Source organism: Macrobrachium rosenbergii, chromosome 3 (assembly GCF_040412425.1).
Source record: "Macrobrachium rosenbergii isolate ZJJX-2024 chromosome 3, ASM4041242v1, whole genome shotgun sequence".
Classification (NCBI taxonomy): Eukaryota; Metazoa; Arthropoda; class Malacostraca; order Decapoda; family Palaemonidae; genus Macrobrachium; species Macrobrachium rosenbergii.
Genome location: NC_089743.1, coordinates 85,122,080 through 85,144,610, shown reverse-complemented (window position 1 = coordinate 85,144,610; position 22,531 = coordinate 85,122,080). Strand labels below are relative to the sequence as shown.

General features: G+C 38.0%; 1 protein-coding gene across 2 annotated transcripts in view; it reads right to left on the bottom strand.

Annotated features, from left to right (window-relative positions):
* The window catches only part of LOC136826645 (atrial natriuretic peptide receptor 1), a 137,913-nt gene that overhangs the window by 17,012 nt on the left and 98,370 nt on the right, over nt 1–22,531 (bottom strand). For both annotated transcript variants that reach the window (XR_010849673.1, XM_067083984.1), the window contains exons 3-13: nt 19,916–20,076; nt 18,789–19,011; nt 13,674–13,788; nt 12,311–12,452; nt 11,042–11,228; nt 10,095–10,204; nt 7,655–7,784; nt 2,861–2,936; nt 1,878–2,007; nt 1,423–1,488; nt 96–173 (exon numbers count right to left, since the gene is read on the bottom strand). Coding sequence is in view for 1 of the 2 variants with exons in the window: in XM_067083984.1 (XP_066940085.1) it covers nt 96–173; nt 1,423–1,488; nt 1,878–2,007; nt 2,861–2,936; nt 7,655–7,784; nt 10,095–10,204; nt 11,042–11,228; nt 12,311–12,452; nt 13,674–13,788; nt 18,789–19,011; nt 19,916–20,076 (1,418 nt within the window). In the remaining variant the exon portion in view is untranslated. The remainder of the gene's footprint in view (nt 1–95; nt 174–1,422; nt 1,489–1,877; nt 2,008–2,860; nt 2,937–7,654; nt 7,785–10,094; nt 10,205–11,041; nt 11,229–12,310; nt 12,453–13,673; nt 13,789–18,788; nt 19,012–19,915; nt 20,077–22,531) is intronic.

Genomic DNA, 22,531 nt, shown 5'->3' with positions numbered 1-22,531 from the left:
AAAGAATGAATAAGTGTAAGACTGAACACAACGTAGATGCAAAGAGCAAATGCCCTCCCTTTCCTACGAAGAAAGAAGGGAAGAGGATAACCCACCCTCTTCAGCTGTATCAGCATAGGACGCCCGAGATCCACTCTGTTTTTGGACACCTTCTTGATGGCAACGGTCACGCCCTGAGAGATGAAGAAAGAAATATAAATCAGTTTGCGTATACCCAATATTGAATCCGTGGTAAAACATGATTTTACTTTCATCATTATATGCAAAGTTAAGTATATCTTAGTTTAACCAGACCACTGAGCTGATTAACAGCTCTCCTAGGGCTGGCCCGAAGGGTTAGATTCATTATATGCAGCAAGAGGTGATTTTCACGGCTGGAAAAATACGAACATCAACTTTTTTACTTCATAGATTAGAAAGTAAGACAGCAAAATAAATATATAAATAAATAAGTAAATAAACAAACAAACAAACTAACAAATAAATAAATAAATAAATAAATAAATAAATAAATAAATAAATAAATAAATAAATAAATAAATAAAGGAAACCTGCCTTGACTTAGGCCTTATCCCAGATTGGTGAAAGGTGGCTTTATCGAAGTTGTATGCATAAGTAAAAACACCGGGATATTATCATTACATAAGTTGAATTTAGATAAACCAAATCCTTAGAACACGTGGCTATCCTTGCGAGGCGTAAACAGATTGATCTACACTTTGACTTTTATGATGAATAATGAATATTTAGGTTTATATTAATTGTGCTTTTCATGTCAGTAGTAAAGACCAAATAGAAATGCAAATTCTTCTTGTGTCACAGAAGGTAGCACTTGTCACCACCAGCTTTTACACGGAACTGTAAGGAAAGTGGGCTTCATATCGCTAATGAAAAACTAGTTTTTATGATAGTTCTTGTGGAGTGATGAATGCATTTCTAGTCACTTTCTAGCCACTCTGATTCTGCTCTACACAAAAAGCATAGTCACGAAACACTTTCACATTCATGGCATTTCAACATTCATATCTAAGGCAACTGACTCCCATCAAGAACTATTCGACGGTAGGTGCCATAGATTCTTCACAAGTTAAAAGCTAAAGTCCTCCGGGGCCTCTGTAGGCTCATAGGGCAGGCGCTGATCTCCTGTCTCTTAGGCCGACAGCCAGTTGGGAGGCAGGTCCCAATGCCTATGCCATGTGGCCAGTGTGTCGCTAGGCCCACTGTTTAACTCCCAGCCCGAGGGCTAGTACCCATTCTTCTACTGAACCTCTTGATTTTTTCGGACCGCTAGGTTGACGGCCTGCCGGGATTTTTGTAGTGGAGCAATCCGAGCCATCAAACCGGTTATTTATTACTGGAAGCAATTAACGTCAAAGAAGAGAAAGGGAGGGAGACAGAAAGAGACTGTGGCTGTTTACTCACCCTGTATTTGCCAGTTCGAATGAAAACTTGCTTGTTGCCGACAAGAGAATCCACTGACACGTTGCTCTACAGAACAAACAAAAACAGAAGTTTGTAGAGTTTTAACAGAATCGAAGTACATTACTTGCTTACTTGCTATAAATCGAAAGTCAACATATAAATGCTTTGCCACGACCAACAAAATAATATTATGTTATTAAAATTTTTGGCCAAGAGCGGTTATAATTACAGTATTATTTTTGGGCTAATTTACAGACATATAACTGAAAAGATATAATCGAGACAAGGCTAACGTTACAAGCGTGCAAAAATTAACTCACACGCTCGATGAAATGGTACATTTAATTTCCATTTGTTGTGTACGACACCTAAAAATAAAGAAGAAGAAGAAGAAGAGGAGGAGGAAGAAGAAGAAGAAGAAGAAGAAGAAGAAGAAAGAAGAAAAAGAGACTTACAATTAAACTGATTTTACCGATGGAGATTTTGGACCCGAACTTTCCTCTTTTGGTTTGGTCGATGATTTCGACATCGTCCCAGGAAACTCTCCACGTCATGGACGCTAAATCCGCTTCCAGTTTATAGTGCCTGGAAAACATTAGAAGAGGAAGGGCAGATAAAAAGCGAACATGAACGAGAAGGCATTGGTATTATCCTCAACGAGAAAAAGAACGAAAATAGTTCCTAAATACGTATACTTACATTTGGGAAGAAATAAAAAAACCGTTCTCTTGTTATATTTGTATGATCATCAGCATGATAAAAAATTTCCCTGGAAATGAGTAGGTATTAATTTTATAAAAAAAAAAAAGTTTCTCTTGCATAAACAATGACCAAAGGATAACTAGAATGGCATTCGTGACGGAACCTATAAATTTGTCATTAGTGTAATTAGATACGAAAGCATATTAAGTTTAGAGTAAAAAAAAATTTTTTAAACAGAAAAAAAGTAACTAAATACAAAAGGAGTGAATGAATGGAAAACTATTACATTAGCATCATCGTATTCATGATGAAGTTAAGTATACCTTAGTTTTACCAGACCACTGAGCTGATTAACAGCTCTCCTAGGGCTGGCCCGAAGGATTAGACTTATTTTACGTGGCTAAGAACCAATTGATGATGAAAAAGTAAAGCATTGATTAACATGACTGATAAGATTAAAACATTTATGAAGTCCAGGACAGAAAGAAAGCGTTCTCCATCGGAAAACAACTAGAGAATAATGAAAATAAACTAATAAATAGGATATAAAGACGTCATTCTCGTCTTTATATTCTATTTGTTAGTTTATTTTCATCACTGTTTTTCCTTAAGGAAACTTAGTGTCCTTTTAAGTTTATAATTTTTTTAACATTTATTGGTTTTGAGAAGCAAGTACGATGAAAGAATGAATAATTAGACAAAAGAGAAAAGGATATTTTTCTCTTCCAGTTCTTACCTGTAGATGAACCCACTAACGATGCCCATAAGAACAAGGAGAGATGCTAATAGACCAGCTACTATACTCCACGGTCCTGAGAGAAAATGAATAAAGAATTAGAATCATATATATATATATATATATATATATATATATATATATATATATATATATATATATATATATATATATATATATTTCAACAAATCACTGGAAACGTCTGATGATCCTGGCTGACGCATATATATATATATATATATATATATATATATATATATATATATATATATATATATATATATATATATATATACATATATACATATATTACATATATAGTCTACTTTTAGCACTGTTTTCTTCATTCACTAACTAAAATCGACGGAAAACTCTTGAAGCTCTTGCAATTCAAGTGAATAGGCTTCAATAAAAGATTCATGCATTACTATTTCGTCCTATTTTCTATAGACTGCCGTGAATACTGTGACAAACGGTGGAAATACGTTAGTTTTATCGCAAAATGCAAACGAAAAGTACAGCCGGGTTCATATCATGAAATCCTGTCTCTAATCGAAGGGAAAGGTCCCATTATCACTACAGTTTATTATATCAACGTTTCACGACAGTTGCTATCGTCCCATTTCCAAGGCTAAAATTATTTACAAATCTATTTAACTAAAAATCGCAGTAAAGCATCGATTTGTCAACATATTTTAAATTATAAGACTAATAAAACAAGGGAAATGGTACACTCATACCCATACGGCAGGGTGATAAGGCTAAAAATATGAAGGTTCCCAATTTATTTTATTTTATTTGTTTATTTATTTTTTTGCTGTTTTCTTGTAAAAACTTATATTTTTAGTCTTATTCCTCCTGAGGTCTGAGTGTGTTTTTAGTCTTATTCCTCCTGAGGTCTGAGTGTGTTTTTAGTCTTATTCCTCCTGAGGTCCAAGTGTGTGTTTTTAGTCTCATTCCTCCTGAGGTCTGAGTGTGTTTTAGTCTTATTCCTCCTGAGGTCTGAGTGTGTTTTTAGTCTTATTCCTCCTGAGGTCCAAGTGTGTGTTTTTAGTCTCATTTCCTCCTGAGGTCTGAGTGTGTGTTTTTAGTCTTATTCCTCCTGAGGTCTGAGTGTGTTTTTAGTCTTATTCCTCCTGAGGTCCAAGTGTGTGTTTTAGTCTCATTCCTCCTGAGGTCTGAGTGTGTGTTTTTAGTCTTATTCCTCCTGAGGTCTGAGTGTGTTTTAGTCTTATTCCTCCTGAGGCCAAGTGTGTGTTTTTAGTCTCATTCCTCCTGAGGTCTGAGTGTGTGCTTTTAGTCTTATTCCTCCTGAGGTCTGAGTGTGTTTTTAGTCTTATTCACTCCTGAGGTCTGAGTGTGTGTTTTTAGTCTCATTCCTCCTGAGGTCTGAGTGTGTGTTTTTAGTCTTATTCCTCCTGAGGTCTGAGTGTGTTTTTAGTCTTATTCCTCCTGAGGTCTGAGTGTGTTTTAGTCTTATTCCTCTGAGGTCCAAGTGTGTGTTTTAGTCTCATTCCTCCTGAGGTCTGAGTGTGTGTTTTTAGTCTTATTCCTCCTGAGGTCTGGAGTGTGTTTTTAGTCTTATTCTCCTGAGGTCCAAAGTGTGTGTTTTTAGTCTCATTCCTCCTGAGGTCTGAGTGTGTGTTTTTAGTCTTATTCCTCCTGAGGTCTGAGTGTGTTTTTAGTCTTATTCCTCCTGAGGTCCAAGTGTGTGTTTTTAGTCTCATTCCTCCTGAGGTCTGAGTGTGTGTTTTTAGTCTTATTCCTCCTGAGGTCTGAGTGTGTTTTTAGTCTTATTCCTCCTGAGGTCCAAGTGTGTGTTTTTAGTCTCATTCCTCCTGAGGTCTGAGTGTGTGCTTTTAGTCTTATTCCTCCTGAGGTCTGAGTGTGTTTTTAGTCTTATTCCTCCTGAGGTCTGAGTGTGTGTTTTTAGTCTTATTCCTCCTGAGGTCTGAGTGTGTGTTTTTAGTCTTATTCCTCCTGAGGTCTGAGTGTGTTTTTAGTCTTATTCCTCCTGAGGTCTGAGTGTGTGTTTTTAGTCTTATTCCTCCTGAGGTCTGAGTGTGTGTTTTTAGTCTTATTCCTCCTGAGGTCTGAGTGTGTGTTTTTAGTCTTATTCCTCCTGAGGTCTGAGTGTGTGTTTAGTCTTATTCCTCCTGAGGTCTGAGTGTGTGTTTTTAGTCTCATTCCTCCTGAGGTCTGGAGTGTGTTTTTAGTCTTATTCCTCCTGAGGTCTGAGTGTGTTTTTAGTCTTATTCCTCCTGAGGTCCAAGTGTGTGTTTTTAGTCTCATTCCTCCTGAGTCTGAGTGTGTTTTTAGTCTTATTCCTCCCTGAGGTCTGAGTGTGTTTTTAGTCTTATTCCTCCTGAGGTCCAAGTGTGTGTTTTTAGTCTCATTCACTCCTGAGGTCTGAGTGTGTGTTTTTAGTCTTATTCCTCCTGAGGTCTGAGTGTGTTTTTAGTCTTATTCCTCCTGAGGTCCAAAGTGTGTGTTTTAGTCTCATTCCTCCTGAGGTCTGAGTGTGTGCTTTTAGTCTTATTCCTCCTGAGGTCTGAGTGTGTTTAGTCTTATTCCTCCTGAGGTCTGAGTGTGTGTTTTTAGTCTTATTCCTCCTGAGGTCTGAGTGTGTGTTTTTAGTCTTATTCCTCCTGAGGTCTGAGTGTGTTTTTAGTCTTATTCACTCCTGAGGTCTGGAGTGTGTGTTTTTAGTCTTATTCCTCCTGAGGTCTGGAGTGTATGTTTTTAGTCTTATTCCTCCTGAGGTCTGAGTGTGTGTTTTTAGTCTTATTCCTCCTGAGGTCTGAGTGTGTGTTTTTAGTCTTATTCCTCCTGAGGTCTGAGTGTGTGTTTTTAGTCTCCATTCCTCCTGAGGTCTGAGTGTGTGTTTTAGTCTTATTCCTCCTGAGGTCTGAGTGTGTTTTAGTCTTATTCCTCCTGAGGTCCAAGTGTGTGTTTTTAGTCTCATTCCTCCTGAGGTCTGAGTGTGTGTTTTTAGTCTTATTCCTCCTGAGGTCTGAGGTGTGTTTTAGTCTTATTCCTCCTGAGGTCCAAGTGTGTGTTTTTAGTCTCATTCCTCCCTGAGGTCTGTGTGTGTTTTTAGTCTTATTCCTCCTGAGGTCCAAGTGTGTTTTTAGTCTTATTCCTCCTGGTCCAAGTGTGTGTTTTAGTCTTATTCCTCCTGAGGTCTGAGTGTGTGTTTTTAGTCTTATTCCTCCTGAAGTCCAAGTGTGTGTTTTAGTCTTATTCCTCCTGAGGTCCAAGTGTGTGTTTTTAGTCTTATTCCTCCTGGTCCAAGTGTGTGTTTTAGTCTTATTCCTCCTTAGGTCTGAGTGTGTTTTTAGTCTTATTCCTCCTGAGGTCTGAGTGTGTTTTTAGTCTTATTCCTCCTGAGGTCCAAGTGTGTGTTTTTAGTCTTATTTCTCCTGAGGTCTAAGTGTGTGTTTTTAGTCTTATTCCTCCTGAGGTCCAAGTGTGTGTTTTTAGTCTTATTTCTCCTGAGGTCTAAGTGTGTGTTTTTAGTCTTATTCCTCCTGAGGTCCAAGTGTGTGTTTTTAGTCTTATTTCTCCTGAGGTCTAAGTGTGTGTTTTAGTCTTATTCTCCTGAGGTCCAAGTGTGTGTTTTTAGTCTTATTTCTCCTGAGGTCTAAGTGTGTGTTTTTAGTCTTATTTCTCCTGAGGTCTAAGTGTGTGTTTTTAGTCTTATTCCTCCTGAGGTCCAAGTGTGTGTTTTTAGTCTTATTTCTCCTGAGGTCTAAGTGTGTGTTTTTAGTCTTATTTCTCCTGAGGTCTAAGTGTGTGTTTTTAGTCTTATTCCTCCTGAGGTCCAAGTGTGTGTTTTTAGTCTTATTTCTCCTGAGGTCTAAGTGTGTGTTTTTAGTCTTATTCCCTCCTGAGGTCCAAGTGTGTGTTTTTAGTCTTATTTCTCCTGAGGTCTAAGTGTGTGTTTTTAGTCTTGTCCTCCTGAGGTCCAGAGTGTGTGTTTTAGTCTTATTTCTCCTGAGGTCTAAAGTGTGTGTTTTTAGTCTTATTCCTCTGAGGTCTGAGTGTGTGTTTTTAGTCTTATTCCTCCTGAGGTCCAAGTGTGTGTTTTTAGTCTCATTCCTCCTGAGGTCTGAGTGTGTGTTTTTAGTCTTATTCCTCCTGAGGTCTGAGTGTGTGTTTTTAGTCTTATTCCTCCTGAGGTCTGAGTGTGTTTTTAGTCTTATTCCTCCTGAGGCCTAAGTGTGTGTTTTTAGTCTTGTTCCTCCTAAGGTCTAAGTGTGCGTTTTTAGTCTTATTCCTCCTGAGGTCTAAGTGTGTGTTTTTAGTCTTATTCCTCCTGAGGTCTGAGTGTGTTTTGGGTCTTATTCCTCCTGAGGCCCTAAGTGTGTGTTTTTAGTCTTGTTCCTCCTAAGGTCTAAGTGTGCGTTTTAGTCTTATTCCTCCTGAGGTCTAAGTGTGTGTTTTTAGTCTTATTTCTCCTGAGGTCTAAGTGTGTGTTTTTAGCCTTATTCCTCCTGAGGTCTAAGCGTGTGGTGCCTTTCCCCCGGTCTTTTATTTTAATTATAATTTCATGAATCGATGTTTTAATGTGCTTTATAGTAAGATGGCCTGTAAATAACTTCAGCCTTGAAAAGACGAAGACAGCAATTGTCGTGAAACGCTGGCACAATCAAATGTAGCGGTAATGGCGCCTACCCTCCGCCATCGAGATTATCAAAATACATACACAAATATCTCAGGTTCTCGACGAGCTCGAGAATGAACAACTGGAATGTGAAATGCCACTTTAACTCACAGTATTCCAGGACTTACCCGTTCCAGTGGGGCAAAGGGACCCATCGAACCCGCAGATGGGCTGGTCTCTCGGTGGTCGACCCCCGGGCCAAGATATATTCCCAGTGAATTCCAGGCTTTCGCTCTCTCCGTAATAGGTTGCCACAGACTGTGCGGATTATTAATGGATGCGGATCAGCAGACTGCGCAATACACACGAGAGCATTTATTCAAGTGTTATTCATGTGTTAAGGTTGATTACACGAATCAACAATAGTTTTCGGAAAAATGGGTAAAGTTAAGTATACCTTAGGAAATTTATTTCTGGTGACAGAAATTCATTTCTCGTCATAATGTGGTTCGGGTTCCACAATAAGCTGTAGGTCCTGTTGCTAGGTAACCAGTTGGTTCTTGGCCGTAAAATAAATCTAATCCTTCGGGCCAGCCTAGGAGAGCTGTTAATCAGCTCAGTGGTCTGCTAAAACTAAGGTATACTTAACTTTTTTTACCAGACCACCGAGCTGATTAACAGCTCTCTAGGCTGGCTGAAGGATTAGACTTATTTTACGTGGCTAAGAACCAGTGGTTACTTAGCAACGGGACCCTACAACCTGGCGGAATCTGAACCACATTATAGCGAGAAATTAATTTCTATCACCAGAGATAGATAAATTCCTCTAATTCTTCATTAGCCGGCTGGAGATTCGAACTCGGGCCTAAGAGACGATAGTAAGCAGAATGCGTATTACACAGAAAAGTGTTTGTTCAGGTGTAATTTATATGCTTTTGGAAATTATATAAATCACCATTAGCTTTTGAAAAAATAATGGTAATCTTGAGAGAAGCGAATAAAGCTCAGTGCGTATTACACAGGAAAGTATTTTTTAAGGTGTAAAGTTATGTATTCAGGGCAGTTAGAGCAAATAAGCACAATATGTATTACACAGAAAAGTACTCATTCAGGTGTAATTTGTTTCCAGGGTAATTAAACAAATCAACAATAGTTTTTGAAAAAAATGGTAATGTTAAGATAATCGAATCAACTGAATGCGTATTACACAGAAACTTATTATTATCATTATTCAGAAGATGAACCCTATTCATATGGAACAACCCCAGAGGGCCCATTGACTTGGAACTCAAGCTTCCAAATAATATGGTATTCTTTAGAAAGAAGTAACAGAAGGTAATGGGAAATACAGAAAAAGATAGATTGAAAAAATAATAGCTAAGAAGATAAGAATGAATGTAGGTAAATGATTAAAATACAAGGATAATTGTATTACGGTAATATGCGTTGCATCTTCGCTTGAACAAGTATTAGTTCAGGTGTAATTTATGTGCTTATGGAAATGATAAAAATGGACAATAATTTCTGGGGAAAATGTGGTGATGCTGAATACTCAATTACCTCGCACTAACGAACAATTTGCATATTACTGGAAGTTTTAATGGCTTTTTTCCAGGAGATTATATTCACAATTAGGAGCCTTTCTTGAATGAAACAACCCCAGGTTGTTACTGTTTATGCTTCTGACCAATCATTATTTTATAGAATTTGCGGGATGAAAAACAGATTGAAACTACCCAGCTGGTGTAAATTGTTCCCTAGTCAAAATCAAGATCTCTCTTTAACTTAATTGGTTTATTGAAAATTTCTGCTAAGTATGGTATCACACAGAAGGTACGCAGGGTTTTGTCCTTTTTGTGAAAATTTCTGTGACAAGACGTTGGGATTTTAAATGGCCTTAAATGAGATATAGTTGTTAAGATCGAAGTTAACTTATGATATAAATGCTAGTGGACAAGGATTCTGTCAAAAGACTAGGAAAAAAGTAAATTTAGCGAAGCAGAAGGCAATTAAGATTTACTGTTTTTTTTTTTTTTTTTAGAAGAATCTCACCACTATTTCTTAACCCTTTGCATTCGCTCCTATATAGATTGCCCTGTCGGCCTACTATATGCCAGTAACCTCCTGTGTTCAGAGTTGGTCATCCATTCACGACTGACTGGGCTTGATACTACGCTTGAGTTCTTGATCAGAAGTCCATCTGTTTCGTGATCACATTTCTGCTAGCAGCATCATAATAAGTTTATATATACTCGGTCACTTTAAAAGTTCTATAGATCGATTAAAAATCAACTAAAATACACATGCTATAAATGTACCTGATATCTATAACACAAATAGAGTAATTTCTGAGACAAATGTATGCAATTAACATTAACACAAAAAATGAGAAAGAAGACAGTTACCAGCATCATCCTAGAACTTAGACATAATTGCTTCCTTAAGTTTCTAAGTCCTGTACTTCAACAGCCAAATACTTCTCTTCTAGGCAGACCTCACATTCTATCAAACTGGCTAAGTGTAATAAAATCATCCTCACATCTAAGATTCCTAATCACAGATGTTTCTGACGATGAAGCTAGATAATCAGACATCTTAAGCCAGCTTCCAGTTTGTGGAAAATCGTACCTTGAATATCCCTGTGGCTGGATCCATGTCCAGGAGGGAATAATCGGCCTTCCGGTCACCCCTGGCGTCGATGGTGATGTTTCCAGTGAACCAGGGGGGGACTACCTTGGCTAAAAAAAAAAAAAAAATGGTAACTCGTCAGTTACTTCATATCATAGAGTATTGTAAAACTGGGGATGTTTCAGTGACTTCCCAAATCTCTACTAGTCTTATCATATCAGACATGGGAGACAGCAGCTGATTCTTAATTTAGTTTTGTCATGTCAGTGAAGTGACGAACTTCCTACCATACAAATATATTGATATTGAGGGTATTGTAAAGAATTCTGAAATATCTACGGATAGTTTTGTAAAAGCTAATTACAATGTGAACGGTTTACAAACGTATAATCTATTTTCTCACTGGATACATGGAGAATTTTGTGAAGGCAAAATCTGTTTTTAAATGAAAACATGAACAATTTTGTTAAGGCAAATCTGTTTTCTCAGTGAGAACATGGACGGTTTTTGAAAATATCATTTGTGTCTCGCCCTGAAAAGTGCAACGTCCTGAAGGCTTCAGAAAAGTAAACTCCCCCTTGTTCCTCAAGAAACTTCCTATCAATTTGCTTATTGCTAGGCGACCTGGCTCTACCGTTTAAGAGATCGCACCTGGGCAATAATATTTAAAATTCGAGAGGCTTGATATATACAGACAAGTAAAAAAGTAACATAAGTACATCTTGATGAAAGTACTCAGCAAAAGAAAGGCCAGAGTAGTGAACTTGCAAAGGAATGATAATAAATAACTTACATAAGAAAGCATATTGATTTTGATAACGCAGAAATAGAGACTTATGGAAATTAAGACGACGAACCCCATACCTTTCAATTCAGGTATGCCTGCGAAGAACAAATTTTCACTGAGACCCTCCAACAAGCTCTAATTAGAAGTACCAAGTACCAACCATCAAAGGTCTTGTTCCACATGTGTCGGACGATGTCTCTGCCGTCCCTGACGGAGCCGCCATCTCGAAGAGTGGCGTTGAGGGCTGCGAAGTACACCAAGACGCCCTCGAAGAATCCGGCTACGTAAGAGTTGACCATGTCTTCTTCGTAGGGGTATCCGAACTCCTCCTCTGCTATGCGTTTGACCTGAGAGAGAAATGAAGGGACTGCAAAATAAAAGGAAAGGGGATTTTTGTACGCATAATTTACGGATGAAGTTTATTCTGTTCGTTAAGATATTACAACTTAAAACCCGTTCTACGGCGTCTTTTAATCTAGAATCACCAGTATGGGTTCGAAAACACTAGAGGAATCTAGTGTGGCTCGAAACGATAGTGATTATTCCAGACTAAAGGGTGTCATAGGAATTGGTTTTTGTGTTAGTTATTTTACACAGTTGTTTTTTCAGGGAATATGGTCTGTATAACTTTTTTTTTTAACTAAGTAAGGAGTCGACTGTAAGAAATTCCATGGTACATTTATATTCATGAAGAGCATTTCTGAAATCCATTTTTACTGTACAGTGCATGAATGACCATAACTCTTGGCATAACCCCATCTCGAATCGTATGTAAACGTAATTTGAATCTTCCGTTGCGATATGCATGAAAAACCAATGGCCTAAGACTTGGACTGTCATACTTCGCATAATCGAAGCCTCCATCTTCCGTCTGATTCAATAATATACCTCCTGGCGTTGCTAAATTAACCAAAAGACTTTTACCTGTATTAAGTATTGCGGAAAACGAGGTGTGTCTAGCTTTTTGTTTTGAAATTGTACACTGCCGAATTTTTTTGGGGTGTTATACTTTTCTTGTGAGCTTATCTAGTGGACTAATTGCCTTTTGCAAGATCTATAGAGACGTGAGTACTTACCACAGTGGCTGGTCTAGCTCAGGTGTCACTGACTAGCATGAAGAGGTTTGTTATTGAATTCTGTCGAGCCTCTGATTATCTACCGTAGACTTTTGTTTATGTTTTATTTCATTTACATTAAGAAGTAGATGTCCTATGGAACCCAGTGCCCCTTTCTACAGTAGCTTAGTCCTCAAGGAATCGAGAAACAACAGAAAAAGGAAAAAGGTGACTGAAGTGCCTCTTGAATGAAAGAGGGCAATAAGAATAGGATAAAAAAAAAAAAAACAGAACGATACTTCCCAACTCCAGCGATGTAGAGAAAACGTAGAGGCAGTTCTTATGAGTAAAAAAATCAAGACGTAATAACTCACTTGCAATGAGAAATCCTTGTAATGAGGCCCTGAAGGTGACCTCGCCGTGACGGTTAATACAGCCTCGAAGGCGTTCTTGGCGATCTCATTAACTTCATCCGTGTCGGAGGCATTATACCAAGGCTTGTAATTTGCTGATGTTCTGCAACAAATAGAAAGTATGAAATGATTCAAAGATTCTTCTTCCTCGACCTCTCTAGCTTCTACCACTCACACATACACACACACACACACACTCTCACACACACTCAAGAATCCACAAAGCACGAAAATGAAATTTATTGAGCTTCCGGAGAGACCATCCATTCCCTTCTGAGGAGGAAGGGGTTTTGGGGGATGGTGTCACTTCGAGATCTAGATAAATTTCATTTTCGAGTTTTGTGGGATTTGATTAATGTTGTATACGAGGAAAACGGGTATTTTATGGCACATATATATATATATATATATATATATATATATATATATATATATATATATATATATATATATATATATATATATGTATATATATATATATATATACATATATATGTTATATATATATATATATATATATATATATATATATATATACATACATATATATACATACATACACACACACACACACACACATATATATAGACATAAATAAACGTGTGTGGTTGTGTGTAAAGAATTATCACCATACTAGCTACATTGGTAAAATGGTTTATAAGACGATATACGAGGCATGGATCTAAGTAAATGTTCCTGGCTAACGAGAAAGTGAAGGAAGGAGTCAGTGCAGTGCCAGTTATAAGGTAGAAATATAGAGAAAGAATAAAGTTATACATTTACTGATACGTTTTCGGGAACATTTATTAATAAACAGAAGTTCCTAATTTCTTCATTCTTTTAGGTTAGAAAGTGATGGTGGATAATCTTTGTTTATTTAAAAAGCGTGACAAAATTCAAACATGGAGTCACACAGGAAATGCAGGCCATTGCTTAATTTTTTAGGTGGAAAATGTAATTTGAGTTTTGATTACAATGCACATGATTTATGTATAGTAAATGCAGGCCAGTGCTTTATTTCATAAACGAAAAATGTATAACCAATAAAGTGGTCTGAAAAATCATTCCATAAATGAAAATGTAAAACTAATAAAGTGTCCTGAAAATGCTCTATAATAGCTCTGTTATTATCATTACACAAGTCTGAAGGGCAGTGGGCCACGAGTATTTCGGGATGCCAGAAATGGCCCATGGGCACAAAAAGGTAGAAAACCACTGTCCTAGATAATCAACGTATAAAAGGCAACCATACTATAGTTACCGAAGTGCCGGCGATAAGGCTATTTCCTAAATAAACACTACACTGAAGCTGCTCTCTGCTTACCCAGTAAAGAGCTCTATGTTGAAGAAGGCGTAGTCTCCCGTTGCCGCCATACCGAGCTCGGAAGCCGCTAGCATGAGTCTTCTCACGTTACCCGGAGAGCCGCACACTACCAGAACTGTGTGAGGAAAACATCGTTAAAGAAACACCTAATTATTTTGGCTTTATTGTTAAGCTGTTATGCTCAGTCCACGAGATCAAATTACGGTCATTACCGCAGCTGGAAATATAATTGTTGTCGTTGTAATTAATGCTAGTACCACTCGCTTTTGGCGCGACTACGAGGTGATGCTTTGCATATAATCATCATCACATTTTCAATATTTCGCCAGTTTTAAAAGCGATGGGTAGTAAGGTGTAACCGGTACGACTCATCATCATACTAATATCCTTCACCGCTACTTGATACTCTTATTTTGTACCCTTGAAGCACGCGCAAACTAATTATAATTGACACTTTTGAAAGTTCACAAGTAGCCTTCAGGTCTCTGAAGGTCAGAGGTGCATTCTGCTCCTGACACAACAACGCGAGACATTTATTTGATCGGAGGCTGGGTGTCATCAAGCATGATGAAAGACCCACGTGAAAGCATGCAGTGATTTGGAGGACCAAATTGCTCAGGGAAATCTCTAGCAAAATAAATCGGCTATTTTTAAGAATAAACTCTGTGCATTTTTTTAGCAAGCCAGCCACGAATAAAGGGTAAAAACGAAACATGACCTCTGAACAGCCTTTGTTAAACGCGGGAAGTTTGTTTATGACTGTAGAGTGAATTTCGGTGATAACAATATCCTTCCTCTAACATGAATGAATTTTGTGAATTTTAGGCAGTACAGTAAGAGTCTATGCTGTTGAAGGCCACCTATATCTATCTATCTATCTATCTGTATATATATATATGTATGTATGTATGTATGTATGTATGTACAGTATATATATGTATATAATATACATATATATATATATATATATATATATATATATATATATATATATATATATATATATACATACATACATACAGTATACTCAACACTCCGCAAAGGTGGATACATACCGGGTTAAAACCCTTAGGGTTCACTATCAAGGAAAGATCCGAAAAGCTTAGATGACACGACAGATCAGAAAAAGATGATTCTCTCCCTTACTGATTAGTAGAGCCAATACCCCGTAACTATGCCTTCTTGTGACGGGGTTGATAAAGCTGTAGTCCTATAGATCTGCGAGAAATTCTAATCAAATCAGTCTGAAGACTGATTAAATCCTTTCATTTTTCTTTATTATTTCATACAATCTGGCTTTTACAAACCGCTTTCAAACAAGTATTCGTGGCAAGGACTAGTTATCGATTTCTTGAGCTCATTATGCCGGTTAATGACGTGATTCGCTCTCGGCTAAAATCATTAGCTAATGATCAATGACAGGCGGTAATTATAATCAACTCCCACCCGCCTGCTCCTGTCAGTCTATCTCGATAGAGATCTCTCATATCGATTTAACTTATTCCAGGATCTATGTTTCTTTTTTCAGTTGTCACGGTGCAATGAATTACGTAATATGAACAGGTCTGCTTAGTTGATAATTAGTTTATAGCAGGATAATTCTTAAAAAAAATATGAAATAAATAAAACAGTATCTTTTGGAACGGGCAACTACGCTGAGGTATATCAACAACAAACGGACTAGAAGATTTACAAACTGCATATTTTTCAAGATCCGAATTGGTTGGCTGATCTGTGTCCAGAATTGTATACCTGAACCTTATTTAATATACTCTTAACCACACTTATCTCCTGTGCTGGCATAAGGCCATCTTAATCTATGCAAATCAACCATATATAGTTTCTACAGAAAATATTTCTGTTGTTATTCCGCTGAACTCAAGGAGAGTTCTTCCTCCTTTGAGGATACCTCGTCACACCCATCAGGCAACCTTCTCCCACATTTGCTCTGCGACAATCAGTAACCCCTTGGACTTCTATACCTGCTTCCCTTTTCCCAGACTCTTATAACCTCACTTCCTTTAAAAGGCGGTACTTTTTTTTCGGGTAGAGATTAGATATCGGGATTGAATTTCCCCGCCATTAACCTTTTGCATAAAATTCAAGTTCACGTTTGAAACTGATAACGGATGCTTTCGATAATTCGTGGAAAGATAATTTAAAGGAAAATGAATTGGTCAGTGGATGACAGGAATAATTGGTCAATGGATGACAGAATAATTAGTCAGTGGATGACAAATGACAAGAAGAAGGTTAATGGATGACAGGGATAATTGGTTAATGGATGATTAGGAATAATTGGTCAATGGATGACGAAGAGTGGGTCAATGGATGACAGGATAATAATTGGTTAATGGATGACAGGAATAATTGGTCAATGGATGACAGGAATAATTGGTTAATGGATGACAGGAATAATTGCTCAATGGATGACAGGAATAATTGGTTAATGGATGACAGGAATAATTGGTCAATGGATGACATGAATAATTGGTTAATGGATGACAGAAATAATTGGTCAATGGATGACAGTGGAATAATTGGGCAATGGATGACAGTGGATAATTGGTCAATGATGGACAGGAATAATTGGTTCATGGATGACAGAATAATTGGTCGATGGATGACATGAACAATTGGTCAATGGATGACAGAATAATGGTCAATGGATGACGAATAATTGGTCAATGTGGTGATGAATAATTGGTCAATGGATGACAGGAAACACTGAATTTCAGTGGATGACAGGAATAATTGGTCAATGGATGACAGGAATAATTGGTCAATGGATGACAGGAATAATTGGTCAATGGATGACAGGAATAATTGGTCAATGGATGACAGGAATAATTGGTCAATGGATGACAGGAATAATTGGTCAATGGATGACAGGAACTGGGACAGAGGAAAATACACTTCAGAGGAACTCACCATGTCCTTTAACTGGATTCGTTTGCATGTCAAAGGAAAAAGATATCAGGGTTATTAATGTAATGAAAAATAAACACGATAACTTATCTGAAATTACCAGTTATAAGGAGAACGGTTATCAAGGAAATTCTTAACACTAACTCTGGCATTATCATGAATTCATCAGCCATTTCCTTTCGTTTACAGTCCATACCAGCGTTCAATGCTCCATTTTTCTGGTCTCCATTAGTCGCATATCTCAACTGGTGCTAAAATGTACTTTCAGTATTTTATTACAAAAAGGTTTGACGTTTTTCATAAGACTCAACAACCGATCTTGCCTATCACCTCTTTGCATAATAAATCTGTCAGCTATCGGTTCTAGATCATAACGTCTATTTTATATCATAACTGTAGATCTGTGTCTTTCCTTTACCTGACTTCTAACAGCCCTCTATTAATAGAAATGATAAAGAGCTATGGAAAAAAATACACCATAATAGGGGGTTGTGAGACCACTCTTAGATGGAATGTAGCTAAAGTACGGATTAGCCTCATCCTCACTTTGGAAAAAATGAGTGTTTACTCCTCTCTGTAGGGAGCGAAAATCATCAAATGGCTTGAACAGTGAGATTTACAGAACAGAACACACCTTATACTGATATTGTAAAAGAAAGAAAATATATATATATATATATATATATATATATATATATATATATATATACATACACATACACACACACATGTATATATAATGCTCATTAGTGTGTGTTTGTATGTACACGTGTATGCCAAGAGCGCAAAATGCCACATAAATTTCCCGTATATGATTGCACAGACAGACTGACAGACGATAAAGAGGTAATGAAGTCTCCAACTGTCGATAAGCTGGAGGAACCTCGAGTTATACATTGTGGCTTAAGTGAGAAACGAAACATATGATTGGAAATGCTCAGAAGATGATAAATTATTGCAGCAGATGGACACCTTACTGAAATAGAAGCAAGAATGATTAGTCAAGGAATTAGTTCACTTCACCCTGGGGAGGAATACATTTCACGATTCGTATGTTAACGCGTCGGATATGAGACCGATAATAGAGCTATATTATAAAATAATCTTGATTATGTTTGCATCTGGTTTCAATCTCGAGGCAGTTATAGCCGGAGACCATCAAATATGGAAAGCAAGAGCAGAAGACGCTGTCAGTCATCAATAAACAACACGGCGAGCCTTAGAAGGATCGATGCAGGGCTACAGCGATTGGTAAGTGGCAGTACCAACTCAGAGGTACACCAGGTCATATGGCGACTTGTGTCTTGTTCTTCAGGTTTTGTAACTAATAATCTGTTTGAAGTTTGTGAAATAACGAACTTCTGTGTCGCCCTGGACTAAGTCCGCTTCGACCAGAGAACAGAATTCTTGATTTGCTGTGTGACGAATGACTCATACTGGAGAATGATTACTCATAATGAAGACGCATGACTCATGCTGAAGGAGAATGACTCATACTGAAGACGCATGGCCCATGCTGAAGACGAATGACTCATACTAAAGGAGAATGACCCATGCTGAAAACGAATAACTCATACTGAAGACGAATAACTCATACTGAAGACGAATTACTCATACTGAAGACGAATTACTCATACTGAAGACGCATGACTCATACTGAAGGAGAATGACTCATGTTGAAAACGAATAACTCATACTCTCATACTGAAGGAGAATGACTCATACTGAAGGAGAATGACTCATACTGAGGGAGAATGACTCATACTGAAGGAGAATGACTCATACTGAAGATGATACTCAAACTGAAAACTAATGAATCATATTGAAGGAGAATGACTCATACTGAAGGAGAATGACTCATGCTGAAAACGAATAACTCATACTGAAGACGAATGACTCATACTGAAGACGATACTCAAACTGAAAACGAATGACTCATCCTGAAGACGATACTGAAAACTAATGACTCATACTGAAACCGAATGACTCATACTGAAGATACCAACTGTTTGTGTAAAACTGATAATTGAGGGACAGTGATGTGGACCAACTCCCCCTCCCAGCCCAACCCGTCCACCCTAACCCCTCCTCCCCCTCCACAAAAAAGACAGACAATGCAAGCAGAAAAATAGAGTCAATGTTTTGGAACGATTTTCGAACCAAAATTTAAAACAAACAAATACTCACTTCGCGCCGCATTCTGGAACTTGCTCAAGATCTCGACGAAATCCGTTGTGTTTTTGTTGAACTGTTCAACGAGAGGTTTGTGTTTCACAGCAAAACTCTTGTAGATGGACGAGAGCGTAAAGTGGCAGACAGAATGCCCAGCGTCTGGGGCATTTTCTTCGTAGATGATGCCCAGGATCTTCCAGTCCCACTGCTTTACCACGGAGGAGAAGAGCTGCCCAACCTGTGGAAGGAAATGCCCCTAATTAATAACATAAAAGAAAGAAGTGGATGGATTAATTTAGATTGCTGGCTTATATCAGCATCGACCTCGCCTTTTAGGCATGACTAGCATGAGGGAGTGGTGTGACGTTCTAGATTCTGACCAACCAACACAGACAAAAAATAAACTAGATTACTTTTCTTAGCAGAAGAACCACAATAACCCACATATATCGATAATCCGTCATCAAATATTCTTAACTTTCTGAAACATGTTTTTCATTATTGTTAATTTCCTACTCGATTAAATGATCTGTGTTAAGATTTCAAGACAAGGGAAATTACAGCTCGTTTAATCTTCAGTATAGAGCACTGTCTTCATCATAAATACCATTTTCCTGTGATTTGCGACGTTCTTTGCAGAACTTCATTTGGAGTTAATTTTGAGGTGGTGCAGACATAGGAACTCATCCACCACATTTAAGTAATTTAATCTCATTCTGAGAACTCTCAAACTTTCTCTCTCTATAAAAAAAAGTAGCATAATCAGCTATTTCAAATCCATGATTAAAAATAAAACTATTCACAAAATACGCTAAGTTATCTTAAAATCATTGAGCATATATTGCTTTCCTTGAAATCACTTCCATACAATGAATGCAAGAGTAATTACACGTAATGGCCTTCCGTAATAAGCTTTATAAATTACGGATTTTTTCCATTTGTTGCCGGAAAAGTAGTTGCGGTTTACGTAGCTATAATGAACGATGTGTATGATGAATGACTGAACAACAATCATACATTCTAATCGGGCACAATCAGAGGTTAAAATTACCTATAAAAGTCGTTTTGAATACTGAAATTTACCTATAAGCTCGATCGCCCATTAATATTCAAATAAGTATGAGTAACAGAAAGTCTTTTACCTCAGTATGAAATCCTTTGAGCCTAGTTAACAGCGGATAGTCCTTCCTAATATCGAAAGCTGTCGGTCTACCTCCCGGCGTCAGGACAGGTATATTCCACCTTCCCGAAAATCTGGCGACGGGAGCCAACACATAATCATCCACAGGACCCAGAAAGACATCTGTAAAAAAAAAAAAAGGAAAAAATGAACATGTCTATAAGTTCACTGCACTGTAAGATTTTCAGACGTTTTACATTACATTGCAGTTGATAAGCAACGAAGGAGTGGCAAAACTATTCGTAGAAATCAAATTTGCAACTTCATTGCTCGTAAATTTTTTAAATCGAAAGTTCTCGAAAGCTTTTCTAAACATCAGGGTTTTCTCGACAGAGATGGGTGGAGAAAAGCGTGGTTTCTTCCTGATCTACTTTTACAAGATGAAGAGAGCTGTTTCTCACCTTCGGCTTATAGTTAAATCTGAAATGTTAGAAGATGCCTGAACGATCTCACCTTTTCCGAGGAAGCCCAACGAGCAATCGGATATCTCTCCTAATGTTAACCAGAGATTCACTTACGGTAATCGCTGGTAATCAACGGCAGAGTTAGAAAGTACCCGATGACTGATAGCCAATAATGAATGTTACGACAACGACATCAGGGACGAAAGAGCGCAGCCAAAGTAAAATGGAAAAACTAAGAATTAAGGGAAAACCTATAACTATGTATACTAGCGAAAACTGTATTTTGAAACAAGTAAAAAAATTATTAAAAACGGTCGGAAGCTCCAATTTTGTATAATTTTTTACTTGTTTAAGACTATTCTCCTTAGGTGGACTGCTCCCATTCTTGGGATTCTTAGCCCTTCGTTGGCTGAGTCGGTTGAGCTTCGGACTGTCACCCGATGGGCCGGAGTTCAATTCCCCCGGCCGGCTGATGAAGAGTTAGAGGAATTTATTTCTGGTGATAGAAATTCATATCTCGCTATAATGTGGTTCGGATTCCACAATAAGCTGTAGGTCCTGTTGCTAAGTAACCAGTTGGTTCTTAGCCACATAAAAAAGTCTAATCCTTCGGGCCAGCCCTAGGAGAGCTGTTAATCAGCTCAGTGGTCTGGTAAAACTAAGGTATACTTAACTTCTTGGGATTCTTACCAAAACTTAGTGTAATCAAAGAATTAACCAACCAAACCCCTATTTTATGAATTAGAACCCTTACAATAAGCGCTCTACTCAAACTATTCTTCTGCACCAGAATCGCAATCACAGCACTCACTCTCAAATCACCGAGAATACACATGTTTTACATTGCTTTAAAGTACAGATTTTGCTCACGTAAACAGTTTTGCATTTCCACTTATTATTCCCGGTCACAGTATAATGACACACCATAGAAAACTAAGTACCCAGCCACTTTTCTTAACTAAAAAGAAGCAGCTATAATCTACCGTTAAATATCACGTGAGACGACCTTCAAAACTAGCGCGAAAACAGTTGGGAATACTGATGGTAATGATAGCCAGAACGTGGCTTCCCTTGGCCGCTTACGAACGAGGCACTCAGATTCCCCAGTGGCCCTGACCTGATGTCATTGATCGTAAGAAGGAACAGCTGACCTTTCTTTCTGTCTGTCTTTAAATCTTCATCTGAAAATCCTGATGGACAAAGTCAACAGACTGTTAACCCAAGAGGTCTCCAAAGGAAAGTCAGCCGAGAGAGAGAGAGAGAGAGAGAGAGAGAGAGAGAGAGAGAGAGAGAGAGAGAGAGAGAGAGAGAGAGAGAGAAGATATGAAAAGATAAAGAGAGAGGGAACTAGGGAGAGAGATGGAGTGGGGGAAAGAATAAGAGAGATAAAGAGAGAGAGAGAGACATGAAGAGAGAGGGAGAGAGAGAGAAAGACATGAAGAGAGAGAGAGAGAGATAAGGAGGAAACTAGAGATAAAGAGAGTGGAGGGAAAGAATAAAGAAGAGAGAGAGAGAGAGAGAAAGGAAAACAGAGAGAGAGAGAGAGATATGAAAAGAGAAAGTGAGAGATAGGGAGGGAACTAGGGAGAGAGAGAGAGTGGAGGGAAAGAATGAGAGAGAGAGAGAGAGAGAGAGAGAGAGAGAGAGAGAGAGAGAGAGAGAGAGAGAGAGAAAGACATGAAGAGAGAGAGAGGAGAGAGAGAGAGAGATAGAGGAACTAGAGATAGAGAGAGGAGGGAAAGAATAAAGAAGAGAGAGAGAGAGAAAGGAAAACAGAGGGGGGGAGAGAGAGAGATAAGATATAGGAAAAGGTGATAAATAGATAAATATGAGGGAATAGAAAATAAAACCGATAATAAAACTGATAAACTAGAATTCAGGAGACTACCTGCAGAGTATGACAGTATGCAAGTTCGCGAAGGAACTGTGAATCCCTCAAGTAAAGCTGTGTTGGACACCCACATCACCCAGCAAAGACGTTTGCGTTATTGAATGAGGTGTCTTATTCCAACATCGACGGGAAGCCTGGAATTAAACAGCTGAATAGGACTGAAATCGCGTCCACAGTGGGTCCAGATTACTTTGGATCATTGTGACAGAACCATCCTTATTTTAATAAGACGCAACAATTAACGTACAAATTCAAAGCAATTAAAAACTACTTTCAACACGTC